Raw genomic sequence first — 15,626 nt, 5'->3', positions numbered from 1 at the left:
CGTTTATATTTGAACTTGGACAACTTAATTTGAAATTGAAAAGGCTAAATATGGAAGTTTTTAAGATATCCCGACGAAGTATGGGAGTTTCAAAGGATCAAATTCTTGTACTATTTCGTGGGCTGTTATTCGGTTGAGGACACATTGCGCGATTGTAGCCGACGAAATCCCATGTGAAGATGACAAAGCTCTGAACGCGCCTGAGGGCGCGTCCGTCGCAAAAAATGAAAAATATATTCAATTCTGAGGAATAATGTGTCTTAATGACTTTTCAATATTTAAAACGTTATTTAATAACCTTTCTAAATTTTTATAATCAATGACGACTAGGTATTCCATTTACAAAGTTTCGTCGGTTTGTCGTCGGCGGCGGCCATAATTGTTGGCAGCTAAAACAAAGGAAATAAACTGTATGGGTAAAAAGATATGGTGATTACTTATCTTCTTAGAATACAGAAACAATGTTTTATCTGGTTATGTTAAAAAAGAATCTCATTGCTCTCTTCCTTTTACAATGATATTCAAAGTAATTAGTCTACTTACTCGGTAGTAACACGTCACTCTCGAACTTTTCGGTGGTTGTCCCAAATATGCGGTCCTGAGGTTTTAACATCTGAAAAGAGCATCAAGGTTTTGGTCAAAATGTTATAAACCATTAATACAATGCCGACTTTGGAAAAAATGGCAAAAAAAATGATTTATATTCAGACAAAATGTCAATGTAATAATTGTTTTTGTCATTCATTCAGCATGTTTCAGATATTAAAAAAGTCCACTCGCTCTCTTGTCGTTTCTGGACGGTGACATATAATATCTAATAAAAAAGTGGACGGTGACATATAATATCTAATTAAAAAGTGGACGGTGATATAATATCTAATAAAAAAGTGAACGGTGACATATAATATCTAATAAGAAAGTGGACGGTGACACATGATATCTAATAAAAAGTGAACAGTGACATATAATATCTAATAAAAAAGTGGACGGTGATATTATATCTAATAAAAAAGTGAACGGTGACATATAATTTCTAATAAAAAAGTGAACGGTGACATGTAATATCTAATAAAAAAGTGAACGGTGACATATAATATCTAATAAAAAAAATGGACGGTGACTTATCATATCTAATAGAAAAGTGGACGGTGACATATAGTATCTAATAAAAAAGTGGACGGTGATATTATATCTAATAAAAAAGTGAACGGTGACATATAATATCTTAAAAAAAAGTGGACTTTGACATATAATATCTTATAAAAAATGAACGGTGACATATAATATCTAATAAAAAAGTGGACGGTGACACATAATATCTAATAAAAAAGTGGGCGGTGATATAATATCTAATGAAAAAGTGAACGTTGATATTATATCTAATAAAAAAGTGAACGGTGACAGATAATATCTAATAAAAAAGTGGAAGGTGACATATAATATCTAATAAAAATGCGGACGGTGATATTATATCTAATAAAAAAGTGAACAGTGACACATAATATCTAATAAAAAAATGAACGGTGACATATAATATCTATTAAAAAAGTGGAAGGTGACATATAATATCTAATAAAAAAGTGGACGGTGATATTATATCTAATAAAAAAGTGAACAGTGACACATAATATCTAATAAAAAATGAACGGTGACATATAATATCTAATAAAAAAGTGGGCGGTGATATAATATCTAATAAAAAGTGAACGGTGACAGATAATATCTAATAAAAAAAGTTGACGGTGAATATTTAATAAAAAAGTGGACGGTGATATTATATCTAATAAAAAAGTGAACGGTGACATATAATATTTAATAAAAAAGTGAACGGTGACATATAATATCTAATAAAAAAGTGAACGCCGACATATAATATCTGATAAAAAAGTGGACGGTGACATATAATATCTAATAAAAAAGTGAACAGTGACATATAATATTTAATAAAAAAATGAACAGTGACATAAAATATCTAATAAAAAAGTGGACGGTGATATTATATCTAATAAAAAGGTGAACGGTGACATATAATAATTAATCAAAAAGTGGACGGTGACATATAATATCTAATTAAAAAGTGGACGGTGACATATAATATCTCATAAAAAAGTAAACAGTGACATATAATATCTAATAAAAAAGTGGACGGTGATATTATATCTAATAAAAAAGTGAACGGTGACATATAATATGTAATAAAAAGTGGACGGTGATATATAACATCTAATAAAAAAATGAACGGTGACATATGATATCTAATAAAAAAGTGAACGGTGACATACAATATCTAATAAAAGTTGATGGTGACATATAATATCTAATAAAAAAGTGGACGGTGACATATAATATCTAATAAAAAGTGGACGGTGATATATAACATCTAATAAAAAATGAACGGTGACATATGATATCTAATAAAAAAGTGAACGGTGACATATGATATCTAATAAAAAAATGAACGGTGACATATGATATCTAATAAAAAAGTGAACGGTGACATATAATATCTAATAAAAGTTGATGGTGACATATAATATCTTATAAAAAGTGGATGGTGACATATAATATCTAATAAAAAAGTGGACGGTGACATATTATATCTAATAAAAAAGTAGATGGTGACACATAATATCTGATAAAAACGTGAACAGTGACATATAATATCTAATAAAAAAGTGAACGGTGACATATAATTCATAATACAACAGTGGACGGTGACATATAATATCTTATAAAAAAGTGAACGGTGACATATAACATCTAATAAACAAGAGGGCCATGATGGCCCTGAAGTCGCTCACTTGTATATAGGTCCCCGGGAGCGGGGCCAGTTTAAACCCCAGGGTTTTTATTTGAACAAACTTGGTAGACACCCATTAGAAAATGTTTCATTCTAAACATCAAAGTTCTAGCTCGTTGGGTTAATTTTTCTAAAAGAAGATATTTTTCAGTTTTTACTTACAAATATATTTAAAAACAATGACACCCCTGGGGCAGGGCCAGTTTTGACCCCAGGGCTTTAAATTGAACAATCTTTGTAGACACTTACTAGATGATGTTTCATGTTTATTATCTAAACTCTAGCTATTCGGGTTTTTTTCGAAGAAGATTTTTAAGTTTTTGCTATACACATATAAGGAAAATCAATGTCCCAAGGGCGGGGCCAATTTTGACCCCAGGGCTCTTATTTGAACAAACTTGGTAGACATCCATTAGAACATGTTTCATGCTAAATATCTTAGCTCTAGCTCTTTGGGTTCTTAAAAAGAAGATTTTTTAAGTTTTTACTATATTCATATAGGGAAAATCAATGACCCCCTGTGGCGGGGCCAATTTTGACCCCAGGGCTTTTATTTGAACAAACTTGGTAGACACCCATTAGAAGATGTTTCATGCTAAATATCTTAGCTCTAGCTCTTTGGGTTCTTTAAAAGAAAATTCTTTAAGTTTTTACTATATATACATATAGGGAAAATCAATGACCCCCTGGGGCAGGGCCAATTTTGACCCCAGGGCTTTTATTTGAACAAATTTGGTAGACACTCACTAGAAAATGTTTCATGTCAAATATCTAAGCTCTAGCTCTTTGGGTTTTTTAGAAGAAGATATTTAAAGTTTTTTCTTTTGGTTGCCATGGCAACCAGAGTTCTGCACGGAATTAATTTCTTTGAACAATTTTTAAAGGTGACCAACAAAGGAACATTCCTGTGAAGTTTGGATGAAATTGGCTTAGTGGTTTATGAGGATATGTCATTTTAAAGTCAAAGTTTACTGACGACGGACGGACGACGGATAGACGACGGACGGACGGACGCCGGACGAAAATCGATCACAAAAGCTCACCTTGTCAAAAAGTGGAAGGTGAGCTAAAAAGTGAACAGTGACATATAATATCTAATAAAAAAGTGGATGGTGACATATAATATCTAATAAAAAGTGAACGGTGACATATAATATCTAATAAAAAGTGAACGGTGACATATAATATCTAATAAAAAGTGAACGGTGACATATAATATCTAATAAAAAAAGTTTTTGAATTATTGGCTAAACAGCGATTCCTAGCATTTTTGAACAGCTAATACTTGTAACAAATACATGCTTACTTGCAGTTCCATTATTGGAGCAGATCCGTCGTTTGCTGATAAATGTTTTCCCGGAAATGGAGGAATTTCTACAACTCCGTTAAGCCCTGAACTGTCGGCTGCAAATATATTCATAAGTTATATAAGTATAATTTACGGAATTTGTTGTGAATATTCTTAAAGTAATCTTAAAACTCCAACATCTTTTACATTTATGAAGTACAATCAAGATTGTTTAATACCTTACCATGCCTCAATAAGAACGTGTATACCTCTTTCATTTGCAAGTATTTGAAACAAACAATAGATGGGAACTTTGATTAAACTTCTGTATTAAATTTTGGTATTTTGGGGATTTCTTGGGATTTTATCATATTTTAACTGACTTTACAAACAAAATATTATTTCAATATAAAATATAACATTGTGTATCATTATATAACGGGTAACAATAATCATGCTTAATATAATAGGAGCACAAAAGTCTATTTTCGAACAATTTGCACGTGCAATAAAACTTTAGCAAGTCATTTAAATACACTGACTTCTGACCAGAAAAGTGAGCGGGTTGAAAAAGCCTCGGCCTTTTCTTGACTAGGTTCAAAGATACCTAGACGCATGAGAGAAATTTTCACAGGAGATGAAACGTGGCTTTATTATTATTATTTTTCTTTTTTTTTTTTTTTTGAACCTGACCATAAACTCAGTAACAAATTGTTGATAGGTGAATACAGCGATCGCCCAGTTGTTGCTCGACGTGGGTTCGATTCTTGGGTTGGCCAACTAAAATTACTGATCAGTCTTTCGGAAGAAACTTTAAATCGGGGTCCTGAGAATGAGTGCCTAAACACTTGGCACGCTTAAGAAGCGGGCATTGGGGCATCTTTCTGTATCTGTAACTTGGACTATCGTCCAAAATCTAAACGACTTATACTCTTCTGGAGGACTCACCATATGGGCAACCGATGGCGAGTATGCACAAACAAGGCTTTCGGGTAAAGACTTCTGGCACCATATAGTAGTTTAAAGTGGTAATCTTTATTCCAAAATTTAAAGTACCCCATTCTATGTTACGAACATTTAAATCTGAAAATAAAAGCATATCAATCATTGAACAATTAAAGACAACAATTATTTTTCAGTAATCTCAAAAAATCAAACATATGATAACTTTGCTCAGTGAAATGAAATATGCACATATTGACATCTTAAAAAGCAACATTACAATTTTCATCAAATGAATAAATAACGTATCCCCAAGGATCAGTCATTGAATATTAGGGTTACTTTTACTTTTTTCTATGTGTCAAGCATTGCTATTTTATAATTTATAAATCATGAATGATATTTTAGAATTATTTGGTTGTTTATTTTTTATGAGACCTATTATATTACATTATTTTATCTAATTATAAACAATTTCTCCCTGGTCCGTAAGAATCACGTGACTACATGTTTATCGTTATAAAATCTATAAATAGTATGACGTGCACCGAGAAATTGCCTATATTTCAAATATCTTATTATCTATAAAAGTGTAATTAATATAAATATAATTTTCCTCAGGACTACCTTGTCACTATGATTTGTAAGAAATGATCCGTAAATGATTTCACAAAAATATTTTATAAACAGGTATTTTTATATCTAAAATACAAAAACTTATCCGTCAGGCGTCTTAAAGCTATAAAATATTCTTCAGCTGTATTTTATCTATCAGTTCCTTTTGTCTATATTATATCAATAAATATCACAAAAACAGTAAACAATATTTATATTTATGCAACCCGGTTTTTCACTTAACTAACTGCTTAATTATTCCCTATGGGAAGGAAGCTCGTAGCAAGTTATAACAACAAAGTTACAAAAATAAAATATTAATTTACTTTAAAAAAGTTCTCTAATCAACCTCAAATTCAACTCTCCCATTCTGCAATAAAACTCTTGTATATATACGCATAGACAAATCCATTTACAAAGGATCAACAGGTTATCCCATTATTTATACTCATTCCCTTAAAAGCGTCTTGATCATATAAAAACGTTTTCCTTACGTTATTATTCAAATAATGAGCGTCTAATAAATTCTTTTATAAAATCTATAATAAATGTTTATACCTATCGACGGATGACAACATGTTTAAATTATTCACAATCTGATATTAAATAAAACTAGATCTGTAAGTATCAAACACTTTTACCTGATAAAATATAAAGCAAACTGTCGTTTGATAAATAAATTGCAGTATCAATGGCGATTATTCAACAAAGGGGAGTAACTATGTATAATCATTACATTACCCACGCCTCCGTTTATATGCGTCCCGCATATTCATCTATATATACAAAACAACAAAACTTTTAATCTCTTTTTATACTCGTATATTTCAAACTAACATCATTCATTTTTTTATACATAAATCGAACAACTTCTTAACTTCTTCTTAAGCTTTATCCGTCTAAACATAAAAATAACGTCGATTACTACATGTACTTTCATATCAAATCAAATCTTTACATTTATTCTTTAATAATGTTTAACATATTATGAATCATTTCTTTCTTGAACTGTAGTTCCTCCTTCTTCATCCTTTCTGTAGACTCTAATCTAGCAAATTCTAATTCTGTTCGCCTTCTCTCTAATTTAACCTTCTCCAATTCATACTCTAATTTCATCTTATTTATCTCATTACTTTCCTCTTGATCATTCACACTTGTATTTACTTTCCAATCATACTCTACCTGAACCGACTCACCATCAACTCTCTCAGGCTCCCCACTCTTCCCCACAGTTTTCCCACCACTCACTGATCCCAACTCATGTGTTCTCTTCAACATTGCGGCCGTAACCGCTGCCTTTCTGAACAAGGGTCCAACCATTTTCCTTTGCTCTGTCCCAACAATAGGTTGGGGCCTTGTTAATTTCCTTAAGACTCTTCCTTCCAAAACACTTTCTTACCACATAACTTCTCATCAATATTTGTATCAACACAGCTCTCTGACTTATACATTACTATACTTTTATCATTATTATTCTTGTCAATATTTTTCTCTCTATCACTGATCTCTTCCAAAATTGACACATCTGGACTACTGCCTATATCATCAAGATAGTCTAATTCCTCGTCCTTATCAGATATTTGTTTCTCGCTTACCTCTTCACCCATATCATCAATATCAACATGCTGATCTATCAGATTGTCTTCTTCTGATTTATTTCCATTGTCAATGTCCGTATCAATATCTTTGTGATTTGTAGCAATTTCTTTCTTCTCATACGGTCTTGCTCTATGTAGCTTTGCATAATATACCTTCTTAAATGTTTTCCCACAAGTATTACATCTTGGTCTTTCTGTTATACACTTCAAGATATGTTCTTCATACTTTGACAGAGCGAGTCTTAGCTTACATACTGCACAAATTACTTTTGGACTTATTACCTTTGCATTAGCCATCCTGCAAATAGAACATACATAATCTTTTAAATATAATGGCTTCTTTATTTTTCCATTGTGTCCATAATGATTTTAAAAAGTAACCTGCTTATCCAATATGTTTGTAATTTGGTCTTTCACAACCGTTTATCCACTTCATTACAGTTTGGATATTTTCGTCCATTTGTTGAGCATCATGTAGGGTGATATCGTCAGAAATGATTTCTTCTAATGTTGATGCATTGTTTTGAAGTTGTGCCACGAAATGATTTTCTCTGTCCTGTAATAAATGACCTGTAATTCCACATTGTTTACATGGTATTCTTGAAACTGCATCTGCGTTTGTATGTAATCTTCCGGGTCTATGCTCAATTTTAATATCGTAAGCTGATAGAATTTCAATCCATCTAGCAACTTGACCTTCTGGGCTTTAAAAATTCATGAGCCATCTTAAAGATCCGTTATCCGTTCTGACTAAAAATGTCTTTCCATACAAATAATGCCTGAAATATTTCACAAAATGTATCAAAGCTAATAATTCCTTACGAGTAACACAATATTTCCGTTCAGACTTGGTTAATGTGCGACTAGCATAGTAAATAACATGTTCCTTGTCATCAATATTTTGAGACAAAATAGCTCCTATAGATTCATGACAAGCGTCACTATCAAGAATAAACGGTTTCGAAAAATCTGGATGAGAAAGAACTGGATTCAACTTATTTTTGTTTTAATATTTTAAATGCTTCTTCACAATTTTGTGTCCATATAAATTTTCTATTTTTCTCACTTAAACGATGAAGCGGCTTTGCTATAGCAGAAAAATTCTCAATAGACTGCCGATAATAGCTACAAAGCCCTAAGAAAGATCGCACTTCTTTTTTACTAGTAGGTGACGTCCATTTCCGAATACATTCTGTTTTCTTAGGATCGGTCTCAATCCCCTTTTTAGACACAATACATGTCCTAAAAAATCTACTTTCTTAGCAAATAAAACATATTTCTTTGCTTTAAGTTTTAATTCAGCTGTTGACAAACGTTGAAAAACTGTATCTAAATTATTCAGCATATCATCAAAATCTTTGCCCATAACGATTATATCATCAAGATAAATTAAACAAATTTGCCAATGAAGCCTTGATAAAACTGTTTCCATAAGGCGTTCAAATGGCGCATTTCGCATTGCACAATCCGAACGGCATTACTTGAAATTCAAATAAACATTGTCTTGTCTGAAAAGCGGTCTTAATTTTGTCTGATGGGTCTTCAACCTGCCAATAACCTGATGACAAATCTGTACACGTAAACCATTTGCTGCCTGATAATTGATCTAGTGACACGTCAACACATGGAATTGGATAAGCGTCTTTGATTGTTACATTATTAAGTTTGCGATAATCAATGCAAAATCGCCGAGTTCCGTCTTTCTTTCGAACAAGAACTACTCCGCTAGACCAAGGGCTTGTTGATGCTTGTATAACATTTTTATCCAACATTTCTTGAACTTGTGTATTTACCTCCTTATTCATGTGTTCTCGCACACGTCTTATCGGCTGTTTTATGGGTCTTGCATCACCCGTAGGTATCTGATGCTTGATAATACCGGTACGACCAAGATCAGAATCATTTACAGAAAATATTGAAGAATATTTCATTAGAAGCTTTTTGACTTGTTTACTTTGATTTTTATCTAAATCAACTATAGCTCTCTCATAAAGATCCGTCAAATGACCTGGACGCTGTGTTTCAGATCTATTTTTGATCACTGTTGTACTTATACTATCAACAGGGCTCATCAATGCAATGTTTGTTCCCGGATACAGTACTTGATTATCATCGGATATATTCATCAATCTGACGGGAACATTCTCATTTCCTTGAACTACTGCTCGTGCTATCATTCCATTATTGTCTAATAAGGGACGTTTAATTTGCTCTATCACGAATAAACCTTTATTGGAAAACTCTTTTTTTTTAACTTTACCCCGTATTAAAACTTCACTTTTAGCTGGGACAAAAAAATCTATCTGTACATATTATTCTATAACATCCGACTGGCCCTTGACATTTCAATTTACATGACTTACCCCTGACAGATATAGTGCTGGATGCTATATTTATGATCATGTTTTGTGATTGCATAAAGTCAATACCTAAAATGATATCAGTCTCTATTGAAGAAACAACGACATCAAAGAGACTCTTTTGACCCTCGATTTCTATAGATACATTAGCTTTTCCTTTTATTTGTAATGGTTCGCCAGATGCTGTAGCAATATTAAAGCTACATGATTTCAATTCAAGTGGTATCGTAGACTAGCATATCATGTCATACAATTTTTCAGATATTATCGTAAGATTTGCACCTGTGTCAATTAGACAAGAAACACTTACATTTTTAACTTTTGCATCTATGTAAAAACCTGATCCATGCCTCGTTGAACTTTGTACGGACTGATGTGTCTCTTGCTGGGATTTTAGAGTTTGTGTATTATTTATTTCTGGTAGTTTAGGACAATTTATTTGTACATGTCCGATATCTTCACATTTATAACAAGTAAATGGGATCCTATTTCTATTTTCTTAAATGTTATGAGATGAATGTATATTTTGCATGGTTTTTGAAATATTGGAAGATTGCATATTTCTACTTTGTTGCATATTTCTACTTTGTTCAGGTTTACTTTCAGAATATTGTGAATTTTGGGTCTGAAACATAGCTCTCATTTCTTCCATAGACTTTTTAAGTTGTTCTAACTCAGGAGAAAAGAAACTTTGACCAGAAAAATGTCTTTGTTGGGAATGTTGATTAAAAATTGGTTTTACTGGAGTGTTTTAAATTCGACCTATTTCTATCATTTGTACGTTAAAACATTGTCTATCTAATCGCTTTCTTTCAGTTGTGTTAAAAGCTTCAAGCTCAACAGCATGCCTGATAGCATCATTTAAATATGTAGGTCTAGTCATCTTAACTCGAAGTCTCATGTCAGAATTTATCAAAGAATCTATAAACTGCTCTTTAGCTAAGGCTTCTTTGACTTCTGTCGGGGCTGATGGGTAAGCTAAATTTGTTAACCTTCTAATGTTTTGACCCATCTGTGATAAAGTTTCTGAGGCTCTCTGTCTCCTATCTCTAAGTTGTGCCCTATATAATTCTGTTTAATTTCTGGGTGAAAAATGTTCTTCTAACGCTGAAACTAATTCACTGTAACTTGGTGTTTTGTTATTTAAATTCCCCAAAACACCCTGGGCATCGCCACGAAGAGAAACTGACAGGTAAAGTCCTTTCTGTTTATCTGTCCAATTATTTATTTCAGCACATGCATCAAAATGTGCTTTATAATCAATCCAGGAAATTGACCCATATGTCGCAGGTTTCATCATAACATACTGTTTTGATGATTTTGTATTTTGGTTTGACCAATGTGAATCTGATACACCATGTTTGTCAGTTTGAGTATATGGTAGAGACTCGTCAACATTCATATTAGTCTGATCTGACTGTTGTAAGTCCTGTTGTAAGTCAGTTAAACATATCGAATCTTGATCTTGAAATTGCATTTTCTTAGTCATATCTCTTTCTGGACTTTGTAAAAATGATGTCTTTCTACAAGTATCATTTCTATGTCTGTTTTCTTTAAGTCCCATAGTCGGTGTCTGCGTACTCTGATGCATACTCTTGCGATATTCATAAATGTGTGTGCCTTTTCCATTTACTGAGGCTATCACCTGTGAATAATCATGTGATTTTGGTTTTGTATTACCTGTCAGATTTTCAATCAGTCATATGCATCAGTAAAACTTTCTTGACTTAAAACCCTGTCAGACACGTTTCTCAAATTTTCTTTAGGTGTAGAAGTTGCCATGTCATTCAATGTCTTAAAAAATTCTGTAGAATTTAATGTGGACGGAGAAATATTTGTTTCACATATATATTGATCTAATACTCGAATTTCCATTTGAAGTTTTAAACTTTCGTTCTCTATTTCTAAAAATCTTAGTTTCCTTTTCAAACTCGTTTCTCCATCATCGTCCCAAGGATTAGCCATTTTTACAGTGTAAAATAACAATGATTAATCTTGTGACAAATGTTATGTTCTTAAAAAAAATGCTACCTTTACTGATTCGTCAGACTAAAAAAATCCGTATGACAATACAAATAAATAGATAAACGTGAGTAAGTGTTAGTGTTAACTATCTATCAGACCTTATTAAGATACTATGAACCTTACGTATCTTTACAACTAGAAGATCTACTATATCACACCGCTGCTACCAAAAATATCTGTAGCGTGCACCGAGAAATTGCCTATATTTCAAATATCTTATTATCTATAAAAGTGTAATTAATATATATACATGTATAATTTTCCTCAGGACTACCTTGTCACTATGATTTGTAAGAAATGATCCGTAAATGATTTCACAAAAATATTAAGTATATTTGAAATCAAGAGTATTTTTATAAACAGGTATTTTTTTTATCTAAAATACAAAAACTTATCCGTCAGGCGTCTTAAAACTATAAAATATTCTTCAGCTGTATTTAATCTATCAGTTCCTTTTGTCTATATCATATCAATAAATATCACGAAAACAGTAAACAATATTTATATTTATGCAACCCGGTTTGTTACTTAACTAACTGCTTAACTATTCCCTATGGGAAGGAAGCTCGTAGCAAGTTATAACAACAAAGTTACAAAAATAAAATATTAATTTACTTTAAACAAGTTCTCTAATCAACCTCAAATTCAACTCTCCCATTCTGCAATAAAACTCTGGTATATATACGCATAGACAAATCCATTTACAAAGGGTCAACAGGTTATACCATTATTTATACTCATTCCCTTAAAAGCGTCTTGATCATATAAAAACGTTTTCATTACGTTATTATTCAAATAATGAGCGTCTAATAAATTCTTTTAAAAAATCTATAATAAACGTTTATACCTATCGACGGATGACAACATGTTTAAATTATTCACAATCTGATATTAAATAAAACTAGATCTGTAAGTATCAAACACTTTTACCTGATAAAATATAAAGCAAACTGTCGTTTGATAAATAAATTGCAGTATCAATGGCAATTATTCAACAAAGGGGTGTAACTTTGTATAATCATTACAATAGTAACAGATTGCTGATAAGACATGCAGGTAACTTGTTAATGTGTGGTAGCTGATAAGATGCAAATCATTATAATTTTGTACAGATAATTACATAAGTTATTTTTCATTAATCAGTTTCGTACTTTATATCAGTAGAAAAACCTGTTTACTCATATTTTACACATTAAAATTAAATTTTCAAAACCTTTTCCTTACTTCTTGGTAAAGGGTTAAACTTGGCCCTTTCTGTCAAACTTTTGAGAAGTAAGTTCAATAGTTTAGTTTAGGTTGAACATCCCAAAATAATTTTATGCTTAAGAGGCACATTATTGAAATCGTTGATTTCGGTATATTCCGTCGGTTTCCGTCACGCAGGTTTCCAAAACGGTATGACGTTCGGGGTCCGGAATCGTATTAGATACATAGCAAAAAATAGTAAACTATCTTTGTGTTGATAGTTTATCGCACTGAAAGGCAATTAAACGTCAAATTTATATATCGTATGTAATGATTGGAATACATGTATTGATTTCAACTAAATTATATATTTTTCTAAAGCACATAATAATGATGTACATCACTTTTACAGTAAAATTGTATTGTTTCATGGAATAATTAAACATATATATTTTCATAGTCACTTTGCAAATATTCGATGATCGGTAATTATTTGTCGGTAATTATCTGAATCTGAACTAGTAACCTATACGGATTTCAATGTATGGTACAACAGTATATGTATAATACAAGCCTCAGTGGCAAACATTACTCAACTCATTGTTCCTCTTATTTTTATACTTGAACCATTAAACTAATATTTTCTTATATTTATGATAATACAATCATTTTTCTATCCGGTGACTTGATGCTTTAGCATCAAAATCTCTACTTGTCTATTTCTTTAACACATTTTATGAGGTGCTTGTATATTCCTCGCCAGGCGTACAAATTATAGTTAACTTACGTGGCGGAAGTAATTCGTCCCCTGCAAAATCTCCATAGGGATATGTTTGTCGTCTGATTCGATGCCGGATATACCCAAAATGCAATTCTTGTGAAGGTACTTCCTCGTCGAAACGACGTTTCCGGTACATTGACCTTACAGGCTCAATCTGATAATGCTGATTGTCATGAACAAAAAAGCCAAACTGGAACAAATAAGATGAAAAAATACACTATTCTTGTTAGTTATAAATACTTGTGTGTCGTAATGAGCAAATCTCTTTACTCCATGTCTCATATTCGAATTTTCCACCTCAAGATGCTGAACAAATTTACAAAGCTCTTGATGAAATAACCCCCTGGCACAGTTGTCAAAGGATGCACTTTTAGTAATTATAAGGGAGGCATGCATTGAATATGCATTATTTATTATATATTATTGTTTTATGTATGTATAGAAATACATTGCATAAAATGATAATTGCAGGAAAAGGGATTTATAATACTTGTATACAACTAATGAACTACATCTATACTGTAGGCATATTGACAAACAAATGTAAAATGTTCAGGACAAAGGCATAATGGAAAAATAGAGAAGTTAATGAAAAAGGCATGACCTATATTTAACATGAAAAAACTAGAGAACAGGAAAAGGGCTTGACCTACATATATTTAACATTGAAAGAAATATAGAGTAGAAAATGACCATATGACAAGAGTTTATATACACACAATATCAATGAATTGACAGTTTGCTTTAATTACCTTATATGATCATCCCCCAAAAAGAAGAAAAAAAGACAATAGTATTTGTATAAAAGGGATGAACAAATGGAATAAATAGAACATTACAGCATTGGTGTACAGATCCTATGACAGTATTAACATTTTACAGAGAAAATATTTATGTGATTCCTTATGGTTTAACAATTTCTAAAATAATTTTAATAATTGTTCATAGCTTTTTGACTGCGTAAAAAGGAGCTCTTTAAGTCAAAGAGTGTTACATTTTCATAAATAATAAGGTTTAATTAACAATTTTCTTGTCTGATTGAAAGAGTGACAAGTCAATAAATAGTGAAACTCATCTCCTATTTCTGGGGTAAACACAGTTGACATATTCTTTCATTATGATCTATAGTTTGTCACCTACCTGTTTCACATAAGAGTAATGATTGATGCGTCTAAATTTAATAAGAGACAGCCAATGAGACTGTTTTAGACTAAGTAAATAGCCCTAAGAATTAATATTGACTCTTTGAAAATTGAATAATTTAGTCATTAACGAACATTGATATACGACCTGGGTACCGGATCAGTACATTAAACCTGGTCAGACCAGGATTTACCGTTCACTTTATTTGTTTAACCATGCTTTAAAGTATGTTTAGTTGTGAAGTAACACAGTTTGTTACTGATTATTCCGCCATCAATTTCTCCGCTTTTAACAACATTATAAATAACGTGTGTAAAAATGCTCTTCACATAAAAAAATTATATAAAAAAACTATTTTTTGTTTTATACGCATGAAAAGCCGTGACTAATGGGTTAGACAAGTGACCTAGTAGAATCTAGATAATGTAAATATCTTTGCTTACTATATCGACATGATCTGAACTTTAATAAGGACATTTGATGGTCACAGAAGCTCCTAGGGTCTCATCCTGATAAACACCAAAATTCACCTGTAATATCAAATAATCAGATTTACACAAAAACTCATCTTTATGAAAAATAAGCACATAAACAACGACATGTTAACGTGGAATGAAAAATAAGCACATAAACTGTAATGTAAAATAAGCGCATTTACACCGAAATTCACCTGCAATGTAAAATAAACACTGAAACATTGAAATCCAGTTATAATGTAAAATAAGCACATCAACATTGAAATTCACCCGTAATTTCAACAAGAGCCATCGCCAGGCGGGGGTAACGCTCGACTTTTTTTTACTTTTTCTATAGGCAAACAAATAAACGGTTTAAACAAATATGAGAATATAAAAAAGAAAATTAATAGGGGAACAAAATAGGTTTATAT

The 15,626-nt window shown here is 31.7% G+C and overlaps 1 protein-coding gene across 1 annotated transcript; it reads right to left on the bottom strand.

Annotated features, from left to right (window-relative positions):
* Positions 1-535: 535 nt before the first annotated feature.
* LOC132750837 (uncharacterized) lies at positions 536-15,276 on the bottom strand. The gene is made up of 4 exons (XM_060740887.1): positions 15,181-15,276; positions 13,601-13,784; positions 4,107-4,204; positions 536-613 (listed from the first exon to the last, which is right to left on the bottom strand). The coding sequence occupies exons 2-4, from the start codon at positions 13,728-13,730 to the stop codon at positions 536-538; spliced, it is 306 nt and encodes a 101-aa protein (XP_060596870.1). The 5' UTR covers positions 13,731-13,784; positions 15,181-15,276.
* Between the last annotated feature and the right edge of the window lie 350 nt (positions 15,277-15,626).

The sequence above is a fragment of the Ruditapes philippinarum genome, unplaced genomic scaffold (assembly GCF_026571515.1).
Source record: "Ruditapes philippinarum isolate M1 unplaced genomic scaffold, ASM2657151v2 ctg3802_1_1_1_1, whole genome shotgun sequence".
In the NCBI taxonomy this organism is placed as follows: Eukaryota; Metazoa; Mollusca; class Bivalvia; order Venerida; family Veneridae; genus Ruditapes; species Ruditapes philippinarum.
The sequence above is the reverse complement of the archived record's forward strand: the minus strand, read 5'-3'. Positions and strand labels throughout refer to the sequence as shown.